This window comes from Capricornis sumatraensis, chromosome 12 (genome assembly GCF_032405125.1).
Source record: "Capricornis sumatraensis isolate serow.1 chromosome 12, serow.2, whole genome shotgun sequence".
In the NCBI taxonomy this organism is placed as follows: Eukaryota; Metazoa; Chordata; class Mammalia; order Artiodactyla; family Bovidae; genus Capricornis; species Capricornis sumatraensis.
Genome location: NC_091080.1, coordinates 54,096,753 through 54,123,328, shown reverse-complemented (window position 1 = coordinate 54,123,328; position 26,576 = coordinate 54,096,753). Strand labels below are relative to the sequence as shown.

Below are 26,576 nucleotides of genomic sequence, written 5' to 3'. Positions count from 1 at the left end.
TGCTCTCTCTATAAATAGAGTATATGGATTATTTGTTCGGTAATTATATAAATAAGCACGCCTGTGTGAAGTCGCTTCCATCATGTCTGACTCTTTGTGACTCCATAGCCCACCAGGCTCCTCTGTCCATAGGATTCTCCAGCAAGAATACTGGAGTGTGTTGCTATGCCCTTCTCCAATTATATAAATGTACATCTGTATAAGTTATAGATTACATATTTATATAATTTAGTGCAACAATGCATTTTAAGACTGGAAATAATTGAACAATGTATTGAATTAACATATCAGATTGAGCACTCTACCAATGGTCCTACCATGAATCAGAAGGAATGTGTGTGTGTAGCCTTCTATTGTGCCATAAGAGAGCAATTCAAAATCATTTATGTATCAATGTCCTCTTGACAGGAAAAACTAGAGAAAAGACAAAAAGCACTAGACACTGGTCTTATCTCTTATTCAGATGGGAGCAATCTCTTTGAGTCCATAAACCAGCTCAAAGCAGACACCTCTAGCATGTATCCTAAATAATTGGGAACAATTTGACCCTCAAACCCTACAGAAGAAATACTTGGTCTTTTTCTTCTCCAAGGCATGGCCTCAATATAATCTATTTGATGGTGAAAGATGGCCCTTTGAGGGCACGCTTAATTAAAACACCATTTTACAGTTAGCTCTTTTTTTGTAAACAGGAGGGGAAAATGGTCAGAAGTCCCTTATGTACAGATTTCTTTACAGACACCACATTACACATGAATTGTGGGTTCTCTCAATCTGTACTGCCTGTAGTTTCTTCTGAATTTTTAAGTCCAAACTGTTCCCCTTATCTGGGACTGACTAAATCAAATCCTGCACATGCTGAAAAGCAGCACACCCACCTGACACCACATTAGTGGAGATACTTCTAGATTCAATACCTGCAAGTGATTAACAGGGAGACAAACAGAGATTCTCACACCAAAATAAGCAGAGAACCAGGTATAAACAAACATTTCAGAAAAATTGTCACCATCTAAAAGAAAAAATTCAACTGTAAAACAAATTTTTAAGGAAACAAAAAGAACAATTGGATTAGTAAATTAAAGTAATGTCCAACTCTTGTAAAATAAGGACCCTAGAAATTTAAAACAAAAGCATCAATACTTAATATTCAGTATGCTATGAATCTTCATGGAGTGTTGATTTAAATTTAAAAAAATCTGGGGATACATGAGTTCATTGGGGAAATTAAAATATTATTTGAAAATTTGGTGGTGCTTTGGAATTATTGGGAGTTTTGCTTATTAATGGTATTGTGCTCACTTTTTAAATAAAATGTCTTATTCTTTGAGTTTATGTTAATATATTTGTACATGAAAATGATAAAATATCTAGGATTTGCTTCAGAATAATCCACGGGAGCGTAGATAATTGATGTGGATAGAAGTGGAGATGAATAAAGATACATGAATTGACCATGAAATTCAATTATGGGTAGTACGTGAAACCTTGTTCTTCTCTTTATTTTTTGTATATTTCTTACATCAGCAGAAAAGCAGAGGATAATATAACAAACAATTTAATGAGTTAGAAAGACAGTTTGAGAAAATTAGGGTAATTTGGCATGCTGTACCTTAATAGTTTAGCCTTGAATGAAACATAATTTACAACTTTCTCTAACTGATGTTCTAAGAGATGAGAAGAAAATATATGTAGAAACAAATACATCATAGAGCTGAAGAAAAACTCAAAATTCCAGAGTACTGAATGCATATGTAGAATGAATTTTTAAAACAATCTGGAAAAGTCTAATTATTCTATTGCAGAAGAATATTTCATCACAGAGAATAAATAAGACATTCAAAAATGACTTAAAGGAAATTAAATAAATTATTAGCTATACAAGTAAAAATATATGTGTGTATATACGTATATATATATATGAACTTGTTTCATATATATATATATATATATATATGAACTTGTTTTATCATCAACCACACTACATGTTAAAAGCATAGTAACAAGAAATCAAGTGAACATTTTTTTAAAGTTAGACAATTATTAGCATCAGATGGCATTTGGCAACCATATAGTTTCAACTCATCAATGGTAATAAGTGCTGAATGAGATAGTGAGGCTTAGGGAGAGACAAATTGTAGGGGGAAAACATTCCCACCAACAAAAACAAACCAAAAAAGCAAGGCTACTGAGTGTTGCTGGAATTTTCTATTACTTGGGGTAACAGTTAATTGAGTTATCAATTTAATTATCTTTCTACCCCATTTATTATTGCTCTAATATGCCAAACATATGCCTCTGAGCCTTTCCACTTTTTTTTTTTTTTTCCCTGCCCCAATGACTATTGCCCTGGTAACTGCAAGTCTCCCTTTCACCCTCCCACTGCTTTATTCAAATCTCTTCTCAAATGTCATTTTATCAGAGAGCATTTCTCTAACCATATTATCTAAAATAATTGTTGAAACTCCCTCAGAATTCTCTAGTTCTCCCCTTGCTTAATTTTTCTACATAATAATTAAACCCCCATGACATTATTTACTTATTTATTTGCTTGTTTGTCTTTTCCCACTAGGATGCAACCTCTGCTGAAACATCCAGAACAGGGTTTGATACTAGTATGAAACAAGAAACACCATTAATTATTTAATGACTTGGAAAAGAAAGAGCTAAGACACCCCATCAGTGTTTCTTTGGAAAATGATGGTTACTTGCTAATGTGCAAAAGCAGAAAATCATAGAGGAGAAATATGTTATTTATATTTTCTCTAAGTGTTAAGGGAAGAATATGAACAAAAATGACATATGAAATTCAATAGCAAATGCTTTCCATTAGATTTAACATTGTCTCTGAATATAATTCTTACAAACCAAATTAACAAAATAAATCCAATTCTGTTTGTAGTCTATCAAAGAAAATCTCATTTTCAAAAGCCTACATCTTGTCTTTAACATACTCAGATGATATTTCAGCAATTTGAAATTATGGATAACCTGAGTTATATATGTTTTATATATTATGATCTTAAATAAATACAAGAATTCAATAAAGTGAGATCTTTGGTGACTGCTTGAGGCACAGTAAAATATTGTTAGAAGGATTTTCTAAGTACAAATGACTTTTTTCTCTGTAGGCTTCCTTTTTTGATATATATTCCTTATTACTTAATAATAAATTTTTACTGGTTTGACATAATATACTTTAAATTGCTTACATTACCCAGTGGTTGCTATTTGCTTCTGGATGACAGACCTTGGAAATGGTACCAATGAGTGACATCTTTAAACCTCCTCTAGTATGGAAGAGTGACATTTGTAGCTGGTCTCACCCTCAGGCCACTGCCTTCCCAGGATGATTCCTTATGGTCTGGTCATATAAAGTGAATAGAGGGCTGCTTCACTAAAAAACTGGTAATATTTTTAACAGTAAATGGAACTTTGAATATTCCTCACAATCACTCTCTGATAGCTGTGATCAATTAATGAAAATTTTGATAATGTAAATCTCATCACACTTTGTCACCATTAATCTGTGTAATAACGTGAAATTGCTATCAAAGACCTTATTACTGAACTACATGACTATTTTTTAAAGCAAACTTCAAAAAGTTCTATTTATTCTTTATAATTTATGGGCATCAAAGCATTATTTTAACATTTAAACAGCAGTAATACTTTCTATCTATAATATTTAAATTTCATAACCTATTAACTGAGTTTCATAATTTGCTGCTGCTAAGTCGTTTCAGTCGTCCGACTCTGTGCGACCCGATAGACAGAAGCCTCCAGGCTCCTCCCTCCCTGGAATTCTCCACGCAAGAATACTGGAGTGGGTTGCCATTTCCTTCTCCAACGCATGCATGCATGCTAAGTTGCTTCAGTAGGGTTCGACACTGTGCGACACCATAGACAGCAGCCCACCAGGCTCCTCTGTCCACAGGATTCTCCAGGCAAGAACACTGGAGTGGGTTGCCATTTCATTCTCCAATGCATGAAAGTGAAAAGTGAAAGGGAAGTCGCTCAATCATGTCTGACTCTTAGCGACCCCATGGACTGCAGCCCACCAGGCTTCTCTGTTCATGGGATTTTCCAGGCAAGAGTACCAGAGTGGGTTGCCATTGCCCTCTCCAAATTTGCATACTAACTATGTATTTATTGTTAACCATTTCAATTTAGAGACAGGATGTAGAAAGACAGAGATTGATATTTGTTGAGTAACTTCTATATGCTGGCCCCTATGTTGAAAGATGTAATTTAGTTAGTTTTTTTTTTTTTTTTCTCCTTCAAAATTTTTTGAAACATTATAGCCTCTGTTTTATAGATTAAGAAACAAAGTCTCTGAGGAGTCTGGAAAATATTTCAAGGTAAAACAGTTAATTAGTATCAGAACTGGAATTCAAATCCAAGTCATTGTACCCATAGTAAGCCCTATCTGTATCATTTTAAAATTTTGGTAGATATTGGTAGATGTTGGACAAGGCCCCTCTCATTTAGTCAAGATTGAAGACTCAGCAATGTAATTCGTTTCTTGATGTCTCTCATTGCTTTCTTATTGTTTCAGTTTTTTTCTTTCTTGACTTTTTTTATTCAATTATTCCAATTCTATTATTTATTTATATATACTATTTATAAGATATATTTGTTGTGTATGTGCTCAGTTGCATCTGAATCTTTGCAACTTCATTGACTATAGACCACTAGGCTTCTCTGTCCATGGAGTTTTCTAGGAAAGAATACTGGAGTGGGCTGCCATTTCCTGCTTCACGTGATCTTCCTGATCCAGGAATTGAACCCACCTCTCCTAAGTCTCCTGCTTTGGCAGATGGATTCTTTACCACTGTGTCATCTGGGAGGAGCAAGGATAGATATCTCAGTTTTATTAAAATGTTCATATAACTTGTTTTTCATTATGCACACTAAAATGTCATTTTTGATTTATGGAGAGTTCCTATTTCTTCATGATTTTTTCTTTTATACATATATATATATATATATATATATATATATATATATATATATATATCCCTGTTTCAGAAATAGAATAGATGATAGTAAATGTTTTATTCACTTAATTTTAAAGAATCCATGGGTATTTACAATCATGTTTTATTCAGAACTGTGTAACTCTGAAGTTAAATCATAGGATAAAATGGACTACTAATATTTCAGTGTTCAGTTCAGTTCAGTTCAGTCACTTAGTTGTGTCCAACTCTTTGTGACCCCATGAATTGCAGCACACCAGGCCTCCCTGTCCGTTACCAAATCCTGGAGTTTACTCAAACTCATGTCCATCGAGTTGGTGATGCCATCCAGTCATCTCATCCTCTGTCGTCCCCTTTTCTTCCTGCCCCCAATCCCTCCCAGCATCAGAGTCTTTTCCAATGAGTTAACTCTTCTCATGAGGTGGCCAAAGTGTTAGAAAAGTTGAAACTTTGCACTCAGGAAGTTCAAGTTGCAGGTTAAATGCAGAATACTAAATGAGCAGGAAACAAGAAAATTGAGTTTATCTTTAGAGTAACTGTAGATAGACTGGAGGAAGATTAATATTTAAAGATTATCAAGATGAAATTCCTGGTCTATATGTCAACTGACCACCTACATTGATAGTAGGTGACTATCACTTCCACTTCCCAGGTAATGCTAGTGATAAAAAGCCCATGCCAGTGTAGGAGACATAAAAGCATGGGTTTGATCCCCTTAAGGTAGGATCCCCTAGAAGAAGAAGAAATGGCAACCCACTCCAATATTCTTGGAGAGAGAATTCCATGGACAGAGGAGCCTGGTGGACTACAGTTCATGGGGCCTGCAAAGAGTCAGGCACAACTGAAAATGCTGAAGAATAATGAGAAATTTGTACAGGTTACATCATTGTTTTGATCTTTAGGTTAATAATCTAGAAAAATAAATACTACCTCTCCTGTTTTCAAAAGAATTTCCCACAATATTAACTACTCTAAGCTCTTTCCTGACCCAGGATCTTTGTATATAACATTTCTTTTCCTTCTTGCTTTTTCTATGTTCTCCTTATCCATCAAGTTTCTGCTTTGTAATCCTCCTCCAGAGTCCTGATTTCCCCTTGAGAACCAATACAGTTTATAAAGTGAGATAACATATGGCAAAGTGCTTTTAAAAATAAAAACCTAGCACTGTAAGTTATATCCATTTACTAAATACTAATCCTGGTTCTAAATCCTTAAATTAAATTAAGATAGCACCTCTATATGAGAGCAAGCATTAATACTACCCAGCTTATTTTTGAAACTTATTATGGAATGATCCTTGGTTAAATGATTGAGTTTCCTGATGGAAGAGAAAATATTCCTGATGATGTATTTCTTTCTTTGGATCCTTGCACTTTTCCAATCTAATTGACCTAACTTAAAAAACAGTCATGTCTGAGTCTGTGTGACCCCATGGACTGCAGCACACCAGGCTTCTCTGTATATCACCAACTTCCAGAGCCTACTCAAACTCATGTCCATCTCATTGGTGATGCCATCCAACCATCCCATCTTCTGTCGTCCCCTTCTCTTCTTGCCTTCAATCTTACCCAGCATCAGGTTCTTTTCTAATGAGTCAGTTCTTCGCATTAGGTGGCCAAAGTATTGGAATTTCAGCTTCAGCATCAGTCCTTCCAATGAATATTCAGGACTGATTTCCTTTAGGATTGACTGGTTTGATCTCCATGCAGTCTAAGGGACTCTCAAGAGTCTTCTTCAACACCGCAGTTCAAAAGCATCAATTCTCTGGTGCTCAGCTTTCTTTATAGTCCAACTCTCACATCCATACATGACTACTGGAAAAACCATACCTTTGACTAGACGGACCTTTACTTCACTGCTTAAAACCCTTTAAATTAACTGCTTAATTTTCCATTGTAGATACAATTTTTAAAAAGAACTTTACCCTTCAAATTATGGAATAATGTCATCTCAGCCTTCTTCTTATGTAATCCCTAAGAGTGGCCTTTGTATTCCTCCAATATACCATTCTCTTTGCTAAGTGGCTTTCAGTGGTCATTCTTTGGTGGCCTTTCTCCTGTTGTTGTGCTGATTGTTTTCTTTTATTTTTGTATTTTATCTCCTTCTTCTCATCTCTTTATCCATCTGTTTTAGACACACACACACACACACACACACACACACACACACATATTACTATCTTTCAAATGGGTTATAAGGTCAACTTTATAGAATACAATTTTCTAAGGATTCTACATAAAATGGAGAACTGTGAAGTGCCTTCTGCTATCTCATCTCTTAGCACTTCATAACACCAAAATGTTTAGGTTTATTTTTGATTTGTTTAGATGTTTTCTAGCTTTTCTCCCCATAGAAAATGTCAGTTCTGTGTGGATAATGAGAAGCCCCCCTTTACTTTTCATGTTATAAGCATATAACAAGGATCCAGTCACTCAGAAATAGATATTTGTTGTATGATCGAACAGATTTCAACAATTTTATGACACTGAGTCCAACAGTTAGTCATTTCTGCCTAACCGTCTAAATCATTATTAGGAAATCAGATATTTCAATATTGGACTGGATTTTTTTTAACTAAATAGCAGATTAGTTAAAATTCTTATTTTATTGAAGACCATAAATAAGTCTTGCCTTATTGATAAATTCACTTTTAAACTGTAATTCTCCTAGATCTTTCTGATTTTTGAAAACAATTACCAGTATCATCGTAAAATTCCCTTCTCCGTTGTCTTCTCTTGGAATGCATTACTGAAAGGAGACAGAGTAGAGGTTTTATGTTTAATGACATGCCCAGAATGACAGACTCTAGGTAGCAATAATAGAAAGACAATTAAAACATTGCAGCTGTGTGGAATTCAATATCTTCTGTGAACTGTCTCCATTTAAAGTTTTGAAAAAAAATTTTTTTTTAATAGGCAGGAAATGATATCTACCATACAAACTGAATTAATCTCTTTCAAAAATAAATAAATGTCAAATTATTTGTTTTTCCTTTACTGTTTTGACTGTATTGTTCCCTATGATTTGATTTCCTTTCAAACTTCATGTATGTGCATGTGCATATAAACTTACATATACCCACATATGTATATGCATAAAATGTATCTGAATAGAAAGCAATCCATTCGTACTGCACTAACTGCTTCATTCTATGGCTTCAACTGGGGAAGGATACCCACAGCAAAGGAAAAGAGGTTTCAAAAGGTTAGTGAAACACAATTATTTGTAAAGAAGTATATGATGTTAGAAGTTATGTTCCATATGAAAATTAAAATTTTGCATTTCAATAACCTTTAAAGTTCTCTTATTAACTAACCAAAGAAATCGACTCAGGAGTGGCTGATTAGGTCTATAGTACTCTGTGATTGGTACTTTAGCTTCTCCATACTTCATATTTGCATCTTTGGGAAACAGGCATGAGAAATAATTATGAAAAATCACCTGCAAAATCTGTATGTAAGAATCAGAAAAATTCTCAATCTAATAAGTATTATAATTATTAGAAAATTATTTTCCAATAAGAATTAGAAAAATATTCAGACCATTGTATGGTGTGGATAACTCATAATTTAAAATCTTCTTGTTTGTATATGTTATGTACTAGAATAGGTCCCTATTTTCTTCACAGCACAAGACTGAGGACACAGGTAATTCTCAATACTAAATTGATTGATTGAAATCTCCTGCGGTTTCAATTATTTCTGCATGGCTTGACATTTTTGTCAGTCAGAAATCCATAGTCTGGGTTTTCAGTGCTGACACAGAAGTACAGATTTATGGCAGAAGATCAGAAATAATGAATGAACCTTCTAGAAAGCTCATTCTATTGGATGGAAGTGTCAATCTTAGATTCTCCAGTCAGGAATCTGGAAAGAGAAAATTTGAAGTCTATCCTGTAGTGTAACTTGTTCTAGCAGTCTATTATTTTCACAAAAATCAGCATTAATAAATGGAGACATATTCAATTACTGAAAATGTGTTTTTATAATGCAAATTAAAATTTTTATATTTTGACAAAATATAGCTAATAAAAAAACTCAACATTCAGAAAACTAAGATCATGACATCTGGTCACATCACTTCACAGCAAATAGATGGGGAAACAGTGACAGACTTTATTCTTTGGGGCTTCAAAATCACTGCAGATGGTGACTGCAGCCATGAAATTAAAAGATGCTTGCTCCTTGGAAGAAAATCTATGACCAACCTAGACAGCATATTAAAAAGCAGAGATATTACTTTGCCAACAAAGGTCCGTCTAGTCAAAGCTACGGTTTTTCCAATAGTCATGTATGGATGTGAGATTTAGACCATAAAGAAAGCCAAGCACTGAAGAATTGATGCTTTTCAACTGTGGTGGTGGAGAAGACTCTTCGGAGTCCCTTGGACTGCAAGGAGATCCAACCAGTCCATCCTAAAGGAAATCAGTCCTGAATATTAATTGGAAATACTGATGCTGAAGCTGAAACTTTAATACATTGGCCACCTAATGAGAAGAACTGACTCATTTGAAGAGACTCTGGTGCTGGGAAACATTGAAGGCAGGAGGAGAAGGGGATAACAGAGGGTGAGATGGTTTCATGGCTTGACCAACTCAGTGGACATGAATTTGAGTAAACTCTTGGAGTTGGTGATGGACAGGGAGGCCTGGCATGCTGCAGTCCATGGGCTTGCAAAGAGTCGGAAATGACTGAGCAACTGAACTGAACTGAGCTAATATTCATATTCAAAGCCAGAATGTTGACCAGCAAACAACTCTACATTTAACTAAATTTGTACTACAAATGGGCTTCCCAAGTGGCATAGACAGTAAAAAATCTTCCTGTAATGCAGGAGACCTGGGTTTGATATCTGGGTCAGGGAGATCTTTTGGAGAAGGGAATGTCTACCCACTCCAGTATTCTTGCCTGGAAATTTTCATGGACAGAAGAGCCTATCAGACTACAGTCCATAAAGTTGCAAAGTGGTGGACACAACTGAACAACTTTGACTTTCAGTAATATCAGGTCGCATGGTGAAAGAGATTAAAACAATAAAAGGATCCATTCAACTCAGAAATAACTCATATTTTGTTTTGCTAACAGGCCTGAAATTTCCTAAATTACATTCAAATTCAGATTATGATAGTTGTTTCACAAAAGAATTTTGAACAGTAGAAGCTATTCATATACCTAGATTCATGCAGAAGCCCAGTTTATAAAACAGATAAAAACAAGATTGTCTTTATTCAAGCTGGGCAGTCCACCCTAGGCTGTGATTGCAGGTGCTGCCTTTAACATTTTTGGCAACCCCTAAAGAATGATAAAGAACTTTGAATATATCTTGGTTTAAAGCTTCATTTGCTAAATCTCGATGAATTATAAATTATTTTGTTGGCTGAAATTAAAAATTACTACCTGAACATGGCTTAAGTTATGTGAGCATCTGACATCAATGAATAGGATCTCCCACCAAAAAATGGAGAAAGATTACCTTTGGGAAACAAAAACAGAATTAAACTTTATCGAACATTGATAGTATAGAGGGGAAAGAAAAAGGCTGTGAGCTTGAAAAATCAATTCCCTAGAAATGCTACACCTTCCCAAAACTTCCCATACTTCTATCATCTTTTATCTCCTCTATTACCATAGCATTCTAATGTTTTCTTGTCCGTATCTTGCTTTCTTCTCTTTATTTTTAACCTGGCAGCCAAGATGTTCTTAGAAAATTAAAGTCAGATGCTATCACACCAATGCTCGGCACACTCCAATGGCTTCTCATCTGATTCAGAATAGAAGCAAACCTTCCTATCCACTCACCTGGAAGATCCTTTAAGCCACCATACTGACCCTCACCCCACGCTGAGTTACCTTATAACTCAGTTGGTAAAGAATCTGCCTGCAATGCAGGAAACCCAGGTTTAATTCCTGGGTTGGGAAGATCCCCTGGAGAAGGGAATGGCAACCCATTCCAGTATTCTTGCCTGGAGGATCCCATGGACAGAGGAGCCTGGCAGGATACAGTCCATGGGGTTGCAAGCATCAGACACGACTTAGCGACTGAACCATCCCCCTTCCCCCCCACCCCACCGCAAGTTCATCTTCTAGTTTCCCTTTGGTGACTCAGCTCTAGTTGATATGACTCCTTAAATATTCCAAAATGTATCCTTTCCCAGGGTCCTTGCTTGTCTATGCGATCTGTTTGGGGTACTGTTCCATTTACATGAATAAAATCTGCTTTCACTTCCTTCAGGACAGAGCTGAAGTATCCATCTCCCAGTGAGATTTGCTCTTTCAGACTACTTAAACTTCAACCTATTTCCCTTCAAAACTTTTACTTTCTTTATTTGATACTATCTCCATAGACATCTTCATCATCTGGTATTTATTTATTTATTGACCTTTAATTTATATCACTCACTTCAAAGATGTAAGTTCAATGAGGGCATGGATTTTGGTTTACCTTTTTTCTTAATTGCCTCATTCCTATCACTTTGAATAGGGCCTGGCACATAGTAGATGCTCAATAAAAAAGAAATGTGTTTGAATACATGCAGTAATGCATGAGTGAATTAAATATGTGTTTCTAATGTAACTAAAGTTTATAAATTTAAATGTAAAGACTTTAAAAATTTTAATATTAACAATGAAAAAATTGTCTAAATACATTACACATTGCATTGCCTCTTTCTAGAAAGGATCACAGAATATAAGCTGATTTTTTAAAATGTTTTAGAATCATTTAGTAATATGACTGAAGTATTCCAGAACACACTTTTTTATAATTCTATTTGCTCTAACACAAAATAATTCCAGACAGAATGTTTTATCATACTTTTGTTTAATTTTTTTTTCCTGCTCTCTTCTATAGGAGTCCATTCTACCCCATCCCCCAAACTGGTCACTATTATTAATTCAAAAATTGTATATTAATTTATCATGCCATGATAGGCACTATGTTATTGTTGTTGTATAGTTGCTAAGTCATGTCAGGCTCTTTTGTGACTCCATGAACTATAGCCTGCCAACCTCCTCTGTCCATAGGATTTCACAGGGAAGACTATAGCAGTGGGTTGCCATTTCTTTCTGCAGGGGGTCTTCCCAACCTAGGGGTCAAACCTGAGTCTCCTGCATTTGCAGGCAGCTTCTTTACCTCTGATCCACCAGGAACGCTGTGCTAGGCACTGTGAATTCAGTATTAAATAAGGTATGTTCTCTGCCCTCTATAACCATTATGGCATAGTAAAATAATCTCTGTGTTTTCCAGAAATTATTGTCTCAAAGGAGATACTATTTTTGTTCTTGCCTAAACACACACCCACACCCACACCCACACACACACACATACACATGCAAATACACACTAATATTGAAAAGTTCACTTTTGAAAATGCTAAAAATATTTTTTTATTAGAGAAGAGCAAATGTATAGATAATTATGAACCTCCAAACTCTGAATCACAGTTTATGAAAGGATATTGAAATGTCATAAGAAGTGTGTCTTTTTTAAAAAATGCACTCTTGTACTTAGCAGGAGGAAAAATATACCTGTGGAAAACTGTCTGAGCTAGACAATAAAAGAAAATACCTGTGATGTGGCAAGTGGAGTTTTAAATTTATTTTTCTTACACTAAGTCTTTTATAACGTCTAGCTAGTAAGATTTTTATAAAGATTAAATGAAATAGTTGTCTGGAATTTAGAAAGGTGTTATAAAATTATACTTTCCATTTTAGTTGCCTAGATCACTATATAAAAATAAAGTATAATATCATTAACATTTTTATAACTTTAACTTTGGAGAAAAGGTTCCATATTTAATCTGAGAGTCGATCTAGTATGAATAGATTTAAAGAATGTATTATAATCTACAATTGTATCTGTTTCCCACTGTCATCTTTATTTATAATGTTGTTTTAGAAAACTGAAAGTGTTAATCTCTCAGTTATGTCCGACTCTTTGCGATTACATAGACGGTAACTCACCAGGCTCCTCTGTCCATGGAGTTTTCCAAGCAAGAATACTGGAGTGGGTTGCCATTTCCTTCTCTAGGGGATCTTCCTGACCCAGAAATTGAACCTGCATCTCTCATGTCTCCTGCATTATAGGCAGACTCTTTATTACTGAGCACCAGGGAAGCCCAAACTCTACACACAACTTAAGTAGGCTAAAATCTCATGAAATTTATGTGGTGTTACGATTTTCAGATTTATCACTCTATTTTTTATCCTTTATAGTACACTTGTATTCAACACATGTCATATTTCCTCTGTTCTATAGAGGAGAGCCTTCCCTATAGAACCTTCCCATCTTTCATTTTGGCTAATAATTAGTGTAGCATAGGAAGAGAAAGGTCCCTGTAGATAAAGGAAACATATATTCAGTCTAGAGATTCATTAGTTAGCCTCCTACAAGGCTAACAAGTAATCTTCTTTTGGACTGGGGACCAAAAGACATCTTGATTGGTAGTAAAAGTCATGAAAATATACTAAATACCTTGAGCTTTGATATTCAAATTAAAAATTAGAAACCTATTTACTTGTATTAACAATGCTCAAAGGAATTTGATGTATCAGAATAATCTTCTTGAGGCTCTTTGAATACACAATTTACTTGAAATAAGTTATAGTATTATTTCTAAAACAGGTTATGCATGAAATATTGCTCTCAACTCTTATATGTTCACATGTTACTTAATACATGGACTTCTGGGAAAAGGAGCATTTGTAAACCATCTATAATTTATGTTATATACCTAGTCAAAATTGTGATAAGGCAAATGGAATATTAGTTTCTTAAGACAGGCTTTCTGATTATAGATTTTTAACAGATCTGGTAACAAAGCAGATGAAAGTAAACGTAAGAGCTTGGCAGATGTTCCTCCAGATAGAAAGATGGAGATATAGAAACCTGACATGAGAAAATCTTACAAAAATTTTCAAGAGCCCATGTCCATATGAGACACAAGACAATAAAATATCATTCACAAAGTTCATTCTGGGTTGGCTTCAATTTTCAGGTATCCCAAGCAGGAAATGGTAATTGCAACTATGTTGAAGCTAAAATTTAAATTTTGTGTTGTTATTTTCCTGTTTGTATTGACATTGTAAACTCTTTAAGTTCTAAGTCTGTATTGTATATACTATAATCTTACTATTTTATTTTGTCCTTAATGGTAAAAATTCCAGAGGATACACAGGTTACCTCACAGAGATAATGAAAAATTTAAATGTGACATGAAAAATAATGAAATTACTTTATTCCATGTAAATCTCAACCTTTTGGAAATATAAAGTATTAGTGAAACAGTTTGCTCTTTATCTATATTAATATATTGTCTATATATTTATATACTTTAAAAAATATTTCCTTTAAAAAAGTAACGGTTTATTTAATCATACCATATTGTTCTGAGCAATGTGACTATAACCAGAGCACCTACTTCAAATGTCAAAATAGTGTATTTTCACCTTGGACATTCTGCACACAATTTTGAGAATAAAAAGATAATTAAATGAAACCTCGGTCATCGTTAATATGAATTCACTCTTTTAGTATCATTTTGAATTCCTACACTCATGCAGTTAACTCAGACATATATGTATGAGAACTTCTCAAGCATATACATTTATTGCCTGATTCAAATCAAAAAGGTCAAATAAACCAAAGAGGTAGAGTGGATTAAAATGGTCCCTCAGGATCAATTAACACCTACAAATGTTTAGTAAGCAGTCATTTAACTGCTGCTTAACTAAACTATACATATACTGTAATGAAGATTAATAGACTTTGAACAGGTAATGTTTATTTGATTTAAGAAGAATAAGCCCTTGATACTATATATGAACTCACTTAATATTAATGCTATATGGCATTATTTCTTTCATATTAAGAAAGAAAATATCATTACAGAACTATTATGATTTCTCCTTCCACTCATTTTAAATATTTTCTAGTGATGTCCATAGATATATATCATTAAAATAAAACAAATATGAGCAAAAAAACAAACTAAAATACAGGAATTTTTAACATCTGAACTTTCAAATTGGATAATAATTAGCTGTTCAAGTGCTTTTGCTGAGTATTATTATGTAGAGGCAAATTACTAGACATTGTAGAAGTACTGTCTAAAAGATTCAGAAGGATCAGAATTCACTTGGAGCAGATACACATTTACTTCAATGTGCTTAGAAAATGATTGCTAAAAGAGAAAATTTTCCACCAAGAAAATGGTTGGATTCACATTAAATTTTTCTTTTTGGTTAAATGTTTGAGTTGTAGGAACTTTCAGCTAGGTGTATTTAATGTTCATATTGAATTTAATTATTATTTGGAGAGTTTTATTCATGTGTATAGAAGTAAATGTTTGAGCATCCTCTGGATTTTTTTGCTAAAGTTTTGTCAGGAAATTATGGCAATATTATGAACATTCATTTGAAAGACCCTGATTGAAATGACAGATCAATTTAATTAAACAATAGGATTAGAAAAATTGAGTTGATATTCTTGTTTAAAAGAAAGTGTAATGTGATTTTTGGGATTCTTCAAAAGTGTCTATTATGTTTTTGTCCTCTTCCTTATGAGTATGGTTATCTTAATCCGTAATTTATTTGACTCAAAAGTAGATTACAATAGATAATTATAAAGTAAAGATAGTTAATAATTTATAACTGGCTAAGCAATCATCCTTTGTTAGTGCTTACAGCCAGTTTCTAGGAACTTAATTCTTTCATATCTGCTATTTCTTGCCATTGGACCTAATGTGTTCTAAGTGCTAAATTATTATTTTTTTTTTTAGTTTGAATACTGGATACTTAACAAGGCATATGTTTTTCAAAGAGTTTTCTAATATATAAATGTAAGTCATGATATCTTAGTAAATTTATTCTTTCATTTCCTCTCTTTCTTTCCTTCTTTTTCTCTTTCTTTTTGACTTTCTTTCTCATTCATTTTCCTTTCTCTCCTCCTTCCTTCTCTTATTACTTCATTTTTTCCCTCCTTCCTTCTTCTACTTCAATAATAAAATATAACACTAAAGCTAAATAAATATAATCAATATCTACTTAAGAATTTAATTAATATTTCTTTATATTTAAACTCAAATTACATTAATTTGGGTCCTATAAATTTGAACAGATAACTTTTAAGCTACATAATAATCATATTGATATTGCAAAGTAAAAGTGTAATAGAATTTCAAAATAGCAGTGGAAATGAATACTGAATTACAGTTTTGAATGTTTCAGATATGAAGAAGGAAACTATAGCAAACCTTATTTATATTATTTTATATTATATATTTTATATTATTTAAATTAAGTTTAAATTTAATTAAGTTGGAAAATCCATGATGCAATCAATTTCTTAAAAAGTCAGTTAGTTATATGCACTCATATTTCTGTATTACCTCTGATGGAAAGTTTTTTTGTCTTGCTTGTAATGTGTGGTTTCATACACTGCTTTCTCCCCAAAGAGAAATACTTGATTCAGTTCTTGGATAAAAATGATCTGTCACCATTGTTTGCTTTAAAGGGCTTTTTTTTTTTTTCTTTTTTAACTCTGAATACTGAAAGAAAAAAAAATCAAGGCACAGGGGACTGTAGTCCAGCTGTTGTGGAATAAATCAATATTTAAATGTGGAATAGTGATTTTTCTCCTTCTGAAAGTAGGGATTTTATGTGCTTAATTTCTTGTTTTATGAATACATCTAACTTTGTCTAGGAAAGACTTCAAATGTAGCTTCAGTTTCTGTTTAACTTTACTGCTCAACAATGGGGTAATATAATAATAATATAACTGTGCTTTAATCTTTGATTCCTGTGTTCTGTTGGAGGTTGATGAAGCTATGACTTTCATAAATTTCTGTGAATTTCATTTAATCAAATAACCATATTCCTTGTTGAGTTAGGGAAACTGCAGCTTCTCTGATCTGTTTGACGTTGGCAAAAATCATTTTGGTTCTATTTTAAAGGCTCATTAAAGGAAAAGCTGAAAAATCTCTAAGTGGTCATAGCTAGAAGGGATCATAAATCTTCTCATTCTAAATATAAGGAAAAAACACATATTTTCTTCTTCAAACAAGAGATTTCTGCAGAATAGTAGCCTTTGGGTATACTCAGTGTTTTCCCCCAACCTCTTCCATACATTTTATATCACAATTTTTGTACTAGAAGGTTATGCCTTGAAATTATGTTTTTATCATTTTATTCCATTTCTTGGTTTACACTGAGAACAGCTTTCATTCTATGGCAACTCATTAAATGCACTGATTTTGCAAAACGTCCCCTGTGCTCAGATGCCCATCTTCAAATTTCTACCGTGTGCCTCTGGCCCCCAGGGTGAAGCACTGCATGAGTGCGTTATTGGCAGAATCACAATGTAATTGTCAGAATGGTGGCATCGTCACACTTTGACGCCAGCATCCTGTTTCTTTCTTCTCACTACAGAGAAACTAAGGCTAAAGGTTAAAGGATGCGGTTTATTAAATAATTCAAGCCATTAACCTGCAACCTGCAAAGCGATGGCAGCCTATTTAGTTTATGCTGCCATGATTCACATTTGGTGTTTACTGATGCTAAAGCATATTGCCTGTTTGCTTTACTTTTATTGCTACATAGTAATGTAGTAAGGAAGGAGAATAAAAAAAGATGACAGGACCCACACAAGGGGACAATAAGAGCAGCAGACTCACTTGCATAAAGAAGATTGAAGCCTTCCCTCCCTCTCTCCATCTCTCCGTTAAGGCCTCAGTGCACATCTGCGTCACTTACGGGGGAGGAGGAGGCGCCGAGGCAGAGAGAAAATTGTACTGTGAGGACCTTGACAGCTTCACAGCGCGGGCTTTCCTTCTGCCCTCCTGTATTTGCTGGATTTTATTTTTTTTTCTCTCTCTTTCTCTCTCTCTCTTACAAACTGAGTAGATAAAACCACCCCTTCTTGCCTTGCAGAAGGCATTTTGACTTTCTCAGAGATACCCGCAGCTCTCAGAGCATCTTCCTAGAGAGCAGGGACAGGGGCGCAGGTGCATCGAGAAGGCTGGGGGGTGTGTGCTTCTTCCGCGACTTGGGGATCTTTCTCTCTGCAGTCTCCAGGCACTGAACTCTAAGCTGCAAGGATAGGAGAGCCGACAGCTTCTCGACTGAGGCTCTGCCACCCTGCATGCTAGGGAGGTGTATCCAGCTGCCTTCGCCTCCAGAGCTCTGAGCGCGTAGACCTCCCTCCCTCGCGCGTCTCCGGCATCAGGGCCGTCCCTCACCGCGGTCACCGCGGGACCCCGCAAGGAGATCGGGGATTCTCAGCCCTCTGCGTCCAGTTCCTGACTGTGCACCCAGCCGTTGAGTTCCCCACGCGCGGGTCCTGAGGTCCTGACCGCAGCTGAGCCGCACGGCTTTGCTGTTCGCGCTCCGGTCGTCGCCCGGCAGGGAGCTCAGCCGCCCGGTCCCGTCTATTCCCGGGGTCCAGAGGGAGCCTCCCGTACCCTCCTCTAACCCGGGGCTCCGTTGGCCTGCCTCCCCAACCCATCTACTCCTGCATCAGCTGAGGTCCCTTCGCCTTCCTTTTGTCAGGCATGTCAGGCTCTGGGCGAAAAGACTTCGATGTGAAGCACATCCTGCGACTCCGCTGGAAACTCTTCAGCCACCCGTCGCCGTCTGCCGGCGGCCCGGCCGGGGGCAGCTGCCTGCAACAGGACGGCAGCAGCAGCTTCGAGCACTGGGGACCCAGCCAGAACCGCCTGCTCAAAAGCCAAGAGAAGGGCGGAGTGAGCACTTTCTGGAAGAAGCCTTCCTCTTCTGCCTCCTCTTCTTCGCCTGCCTCCCCGTCCTCTTCTGCCTCTTCCTTCAGCCCTCTGAATGGCACCCTCTTGCCAGTGGCTACGAGGCTGCAGCCAGGGGCGCCCAGGCAGGGAATCCACCAGCCTGCCAGGACTCTCTTCTACGTGGAGTCCTTAGAGGAGGAGGAGGTGCCCGGAATGGACTTCCCTGAACCACACGGCAAAGGGCTTGTCCCACAGGAGTTCAAAGTGGAGCCAGCCAAGTCGAGCCAAGCAACAGGTGAAGGGTGTGGACACAGGTACAGTAAGACCCCATGGGACAATCAAGCAGCCCTCAATTTCCACTTCTTCCCGTCCCACCCGGTGTGCCCTGGTAGTTACTAAGTATAAGATTCAGGTTGAAAATTTTGATTAAGAGATGCCAACCTGGTTTTATTACTGAAGTTGTAATCTCATTAAAAGTTTCCTCGTTAATTTCTATTAGCTCCTACATATTGCTTTTCTTTTGGAGTTGTAATTGCAAATTGAATATATATGCATTTTGCTAACTCTCCAGGTAGAGTGGTTCTCATATTTCTGAGGTTACAGTATTTTTCTGTCATTTTCTGACACTAAATGACATGTGTGAATCTCCCAGTTATCTAATGTGAGGAGAAACTTCATATTCAAATGCATCTTGTATACTGGCCTAGTAACTGGCTTGGCAGATTATCTAGGATCCTTGTGGCTTGAATCTATATTCCAGGAGTAATGAGGTGGACAGAAGGAGGTTCTGGACAACATTATCTTCTCTCTTTCTCCTCCATGAAAGACTATACTCTCTGTTACTCTGCTCTATCCCAGCTTGCCTTTTTATTCTACTTCGTGATCACCTTTGTTTTGTTCAATGTCTTAGAATTAAACTTTTACTAATGTCCTTTGCATTATTCTACCCTGATTCATTGGGTCAGTATGGACTGTGTATTCTTAGTAAGCAGGTCAATGCCAATTTCCTATTTATTTCTAATATTACATCTTTGAGTACAGTTTTTCTACTGTCAAGATGTAGAAAAACTCTCTCACATATGACCTCATTCCGAGTTTGATATTTTCAGAGAATTAACTCATTCTACCCTAGATCATTACTACTTTAGGCATATAGTGAAGGGATCTGAAAAGGTTTGCATTTTAATTCATATATGAGAATATATTATGAAGAAGAAATACAGAGGAACCATAGGAAAATTATGGGGAAATGATTAAAAATAAAATTTACCTTTCAGTAAGTAAATTAGAAACAGATGCAATGTTTAAACTTCTGCTTCACTGAATCAACATTTCATCAAGTTGTCATGAAAGAACACATAAAATAAAATACTATAGATGTTCTTTATATGGACAAATGTGAAGTTAAAGATACAAAAATAATCCTTAAAATTTTTCAATTATATGGATTATGTGGATTTGAATTTAAATTTTAAGAATCTTGAACATAATCTTATATGCAAAGATAATATAATGGAAGTTTATCATTTTATAAAGAGAGGTTTAATTTACTATTTTCAACTATGAGAAAGTTTTTTCTATGTATAGGAGACCTAAAATATAAATTTATCTATTATTCAGTTTAATTAAGATACTTTACAAAAATAGTCATGACTTTGGGTATCATTACTACTGTGACATTATTTGATTTATGTATTCATTGGTGACCTACAGTTATGGATTTTTTAAAAAATAAAATACATTGGGCTTTAGCCCCTTTAACTGAGAAATTTTAATTTTATTTTTGTTTTAATTTTTGGGTAATCATTTCTAAAGATCTAGTATTTCACCTTACATGTTTAAAAGAAAACCAGTTAGGTTAAATATTTACCAATTACTGTTATATTGAAGCTGGTACTTATGTGTCTCAGACAGTTTAGGAAAAAAAAAATAGATTTTTTTTTCAGTTTTGTAAAGTCTTCTCATCAGCTCAACACCTGATCTTCTGGGAATATTTGTGTTTGATAGTTGTAAAAACCAATTTGCTTTATAAAAATATATCAAGTATATAAGGCATATTTGGCATAAGTAATCTCAGAAAAATTTTATGTAAGTTGGAGAATTTGGAAATTCTTATGGAGTACTGGCTTAAGAATTTATAATAAATTAAAGAAATAAAACTAATAACTAATAGTCTAGGTTAAAGATAAAACACCCATCAGATTTACTTCCAGTCCCTTGCTTTTGAATATACATCAGTGTTTTTACTCATTAAGAGTTGTATATGAAAACAATTCTGAAAACAAGTCAAGTGCCACTTCAAATCATCTTTACTTTTGATATGAGGGCTTCTTATAAGAGTTTGTATGTGTAAAATGTTGAAATTAAGGTCTAATTTTATTTTAAAATTCTTATGCTTAAATCCTTTAGTTGAATTTTAATTTCTTGCTGGACAAATTAGTCAGCACTGATAGTATCTCGTGGATTTTATATGTTCCTAAACATTCATAGATGACTGGTTCTATGTTCATGATTGATTGACAGCAAGCTACTAAACTTAGCAATTAGTTGTTATCAATATATATTATTATAATATGTGGTAAGAATAATGTCCATTTCCTAGGAAGGACAATATTTCCAATATGTTAAATACAAAATGAAAAACAATATGTAAGATCATTCTGTAATATGGATTTACTTTGTTTTCTATCATAACCCATGCAGGCAATCTACATGGGGTTCATAATGACCAATGGACACATAAACCATATAAACCTGCATGATCTTTTTGATTACTTGAGTCATTACTTTACTGCTATTCTATGCTGTCACATTTGATATTTAGCATTTTGCTTCATCAATTTTGAGCACTATATTAAGCTACTCTACATGTGTAAAGAAAGAGTTGGCCCTTTTTCTCTTTCTTCATTTCTCTTTATTTATTTGTTCTCATACTAGTTAAGAACATTGTTTTATATAAGTGGCTCAGTTTTATTTGTTGTTCAAACAGCAGCTGGAAGTTGCTCAGCAGAAAGCAGCTCATAATCTCAGAATTCTGGAAAGCTCAATTATCATGGAGTTGAAACATAAAGGTAGCAAGAAGACATAGTAAATCGATTTACTGCTGAAAGCCAGTCTTTATCTTATCCCACTTTATCAGACATACATAAACAAATCTCAGTATTCTACCTTACCCGTGACACCACTAAGAATCCTAACTCTTACAGTAATAGGCTCTTGCCCTGTGCTATTACTCATTTATTTTCTCTTTTTTACTGTCTGAACTTCGTTGTTGGCCAGTGTATCATTTCCTAACCATCAGATCATTACATATTTTTGATATGTTTAATTTTTTTATACCAGATTCTATATGTAGTAAACTAAAAAAAACAAAGACCTATTCTTGAAGTTCATAGTAATGTGAATAGGAGAAAATACGTCATGTTTAACTGATTGCTTTTTTAGTCTTTTCAGCTCTCACAGAGTGGAGGCTTCTATTTTCATGGCTTCAGTTGCATATGTACTCAGTTTAGTTGAACTCTGTGACCCCATGGACTGTAGCCCGTGAGGCTCCTCTGCCCATGGGATTTTCTAGGCAAGAATACTGGAATAGGTTGTCATTCCTTCTCCAGGAGATCGTCTTAACCCAGTAAAATGAACCTGCATCTCTTGCCTCTCCTGCATTGGCAGGAGGATTCTTTACCGCTGAGCCACCAAATTGTATTTTAGTTGCATTTGAAAACTCAGGCTCCACCTCCCCACACTCAACCCTCTTCTTTACCCCCACCTTGACCTCTGGTCTCACACATCCATTTGATCTCTCTGGTGGATATCACAGATACAATAGAATACAGCACATACGAAACTGAGCTCATAAGCTCCCTTCTCTCTTGCTTACTTTCCTTTTTCTCTATCTCAGAGAAGAGCATTCCATGCGTTAGGTTGTGCAAGCTAGAAATCCAGGATCATATTTGTCAAAATCCTCTCTCTCTTGATTTTCAATATTCCACCAAGTTCTGTCACTTTTCTTTCAAAACTGTCCTTTCCCCTGTATCTATCCCACATCTCTCCATCTCCACCAACTGCACTTCATTTAAAAATACTGTTGTCTTTTATGTCAACTTCTGTAACTCCCATCTACATTCTCTTTCTTTATTAACCTTGGCACCTGTAATCTTCCTCCATACTAGAGTCAAAGAAAATTTATGAAATAAAAATTTGAACTATTTTGCCAGATCCTGATTCTCCTTTTATTTTTCAAAGCATTTCCACCACTCTGACCATGATCCATTCTGTGGACAGTGATGCCCTGAAAGAGCTGAACCTTGTCTCCCATCTAGGCCTTTCCCTCACAAGATCCCCATGCTCCTCCCCTGTCTCCCAGGGGCAATGTTCTTCTGTATTGCTTTTCCCTGCCTCTGGGCCTCACAAAGTTAATTCCTTTCCTGATTACATAGTGATTCTCCTTCTCTCAATTCACCCTTTTCTGAATTCATTACTATTCATTATTGAAACATCTTAAATAAAATCCTTGTAGCTTTCTTGAAGAAGCATTCATTGATCTTCCAGCAAAAGTCACTTTAAAATTTTTAATTTATTTTATTCCCTTATTTTATGTTTTTAAAGTAACTGGTCTCTGTCTTGAGTTTCTTATTATAATTATATAATAATATATGTGCTACATTTTTTTTAAATTTATCTAACTGCCTCATGGACAGAATGTTTCTGTTTGCTCATTATTTTATGCTTATCATAAAGCATATAGTTACTCAATAAATACTGTTGAATGAACACATATTTGTCATAATCATAATAAGTGACATTGATTAAGAACTTTCTATTTGACAGGTAGCATCTGAATATTTATATTGTGGAATTTAATATTTAGAACAGCCCTTTGATTCTGATATAATTATGGATCCCTTTGTTAAATGATTACATAATCATTTTATGATTATAAGAAGACTGAGATATAGACAGGTGATTAACTTCCCCCAAATCGCAGGACTGTAAGGAGTACAACTGGATGTTTAATCTTGATTCTCTGACTCCTGACACCATATTCTATGCCACTTTGCCAACTCTTCACTCAGTCTGTTTAAACAAACAAACAGAACAGAAGAAAAGAGGCTCCAGCCAAGATTACACTGAAAGAATTCTTATCTTTCTGGTGGAAATTATGCTTGTGTCTCAATGTTTAAATAAACTATTTTAAATGAAAGTGATGGACAACTCCTGAAAAGGTTCAGTCAGAGAGGACTTAGCCCAAGTTAAAAAACATCAAATTGCTTTCTGAAGTATTGCTCATTCCGTGCATTTTACTTTTTAGTTAAATCAAAGTATAAGGAAATAACCTAGACATAAAAAAATCATTAATTTTGGAATCCAAAACAGAGCATTAGGATGGAAAATCTCCTTCTGAAGTACAGAATAATTGATACAGAGATGTGTCACAGAAAAGAACATATACCATTAGAATCGCATAGAAGTTTGTGGAATTTATTTAGAATGGAAAGAAATCAGCCTTGTTTCAGTCCAAAGGAAAGGAAAATGACACGAAGTGCTATTTCTTCAGGAATATAGCTCTCAAAACATTCTTATATGGAACTCTAAAATAAATAATATTCATATTTTCTCCATGACCTCAATTTTGTGGTGAAAAAGTGTATGGCATTATTTTATTCAATTTTATGTCTTCCTTGTTAAAATTTCTACACTTGGCTATTATACAGACTATTAAAATTTAAGTTAGAATTAGCAAAAAACAATAGTTTCTCTGGGAAAGTTTTTTTTTTTTTTTAACTTATTTTAGGATGCATTTACCAATATATTGTGTTGTTTGCAAATGAGTCTGCAGTTTCCAGATGCCATCTCCTCTGAGTACATTTGCTTCAGGCAAATAAGACGATCATAAAGGAAAAAGTAATAAGATCACTAGGTTGGTTTGAAAGTACTCAAAAGTACTCAAAACTCCAGAGCTATCTAAGAGAAAGATGTAAAAACAAATGCAAGATGAAATAAATAGAACTCTTAGTTGTAACAAACCATAAAACCTCTACACTAGTTGAAAAATAATATTCTGGCTTTCTTTGAAATTTCTAATGAATACTTTGTAAACTATATCATTAACCACTTCAAGGCATCAGTTTAAATGTTTAAAAAATAAGGAAAATCTCCCTATTCAACACTTGATTAATATAGAATATAATATTGATAAGTTATTTTAATTTGTTGATTTCTTCTATAAGTATCAAAAGATAATTTGTATATCTAAAAGATGGTATATTTCTAACATGTACATGTTAAGTCAAATTTCATTGCTTTTGACTAAGAGCTCTTACAGAATTTACAGAAATTTTAGATCTGCAGGATATTTTAGAATTATATCAAGTTTAAGAACATGAAAATGTACTACATTTTAAATGGAGTCTCACAGTAATGAGACTATTGATTTTATTTTAACATCCAAAATAACTGTAGGTATTTTTGTAGTAGCTGTAAAAACAAATTCTCTGGAATGTACATATTAGTTTAGACCAGATAAACTTAATTCATCTTTCTGCGTTTAAGATAAGATTATTCAAAACTTTGAGGAAAACATGATATAGAAACAGATAGTGTGAGCAGAATCAAATATTTGAAAGTGTTGTAAATCAATTATAGGTAAAAATTCTGTCCACAATATATAAATAGGTTTGGTGCTACTACCTTTTCTCACTTTCTGGCCAGGATTTGGAAACAGATTGGTATAAGAACTTATGAAAGCATTGCACAGTTTAGCTTGACTGATAGAATGTATGGTATGATTTTAAAATCCTGCGAATGGTAAGCCAACAAGGCAGGTCATTTTGACTGAAGATCATGTCACAGAACTAGTACTTGAAAATGATCTGACAGTCTTTGATAAAGGTAAAGAGTGGAATCAATTGATTTAATTCTAAGTTCAGATTTCCCCATCCCTTAGGCAGCATAAATCAAACTTTTATAATTTTTCATAGGAAATCTTTCAATTTAATTTCTTCTCATACTTGTTTGTAGCACTGTCTCAGTAGATCATTTGGGCCCCTTTATTCTTAATGATGTTGATAGGTACTTAGTCATGTAAATCAGCATTTTCATCTTGGCTGAAATGTGATGGGATAACTTTAAAAATTAAAACATAAAGTTAGGGGGTTTTATATTACAAAGGTAGGAATAATTCAACTATTTTATAGTTTTAAAGAGGTAAATACAAAAATCTCTTTATATCTACAATAAACATACGGTTTGGTTTGATTTACTTCTTTAATAGATTCCAATTACTTTAAAATGTCTGAGATGTCTCTTTAGGCTAATATTCATAAGTATCAGCTTCAGAGTAGACAGAAAAATACCCTTGGAAAGAAAAACTGTTTTGAATTTATATCTTCAACTTTATGGATATAAAAATATCCTGACTTTCTAATCCTGAGATTCATCTTTGAACTCTACAATGCTGAAAATAAGTTGGAGTAGTTTATCATTCACAGTAAAATTTAACTATGATTTCTACTTTTTCAGTTACCTTACCTTAGATGTAATAATATGTAATTTCAGTAGAGAGGTTTACACACATTAGTAGCTAGGTATTTGGTCTTTGGTGATCTATTGATGATATTTAAACATTTACTTGTGCAATTTTTTCTTAAAAGGCATGGCATTTTGCATTTTAATTTCTTTATGACTGTGGCTTATAGCAGTTTTGGTTAGTGGTTAGCTTAGTTAGCTTGGACTTCCCTGGTGGTTTAAATATCTGCCTACAGTGTGGGAGACATGGGTTCAATCCCTGGGTTGACATTTCCTGGAGAAGGAAATGTCAACCCACTCCAGTATTCTTGCCTGGAAAATCCCCTGGACGGAAGAGT

At 34.7% G+C, this 26,576-nt stretch overlaps 1 protein-coding gene across 2 annotated transcripts in view; it reads left to right on the top strand.

Moving 5' to 3' along the window:
* Window positions 1-18,525: 18,525 nt before the first annotated feature.
* KLHL1 (kelch like family member 1) overlaps window positions 18,526-26,576 on the top strand; it is a 537,560-nt gene continuing 529,509 nt past the window's right edge. For both annotated transcript variants that reach the window (XM_068984580.1, XM_068984579.1), the window contains exon 1: window positions 18,526-19,028. In XM_068984580.1, coding sequence (XP_068840681.1) covers window positions 18,526-19,028 — 503 coding nt within the window. The remainder of the gene's footprint in view (window positions 19,029-26,576) is intronic.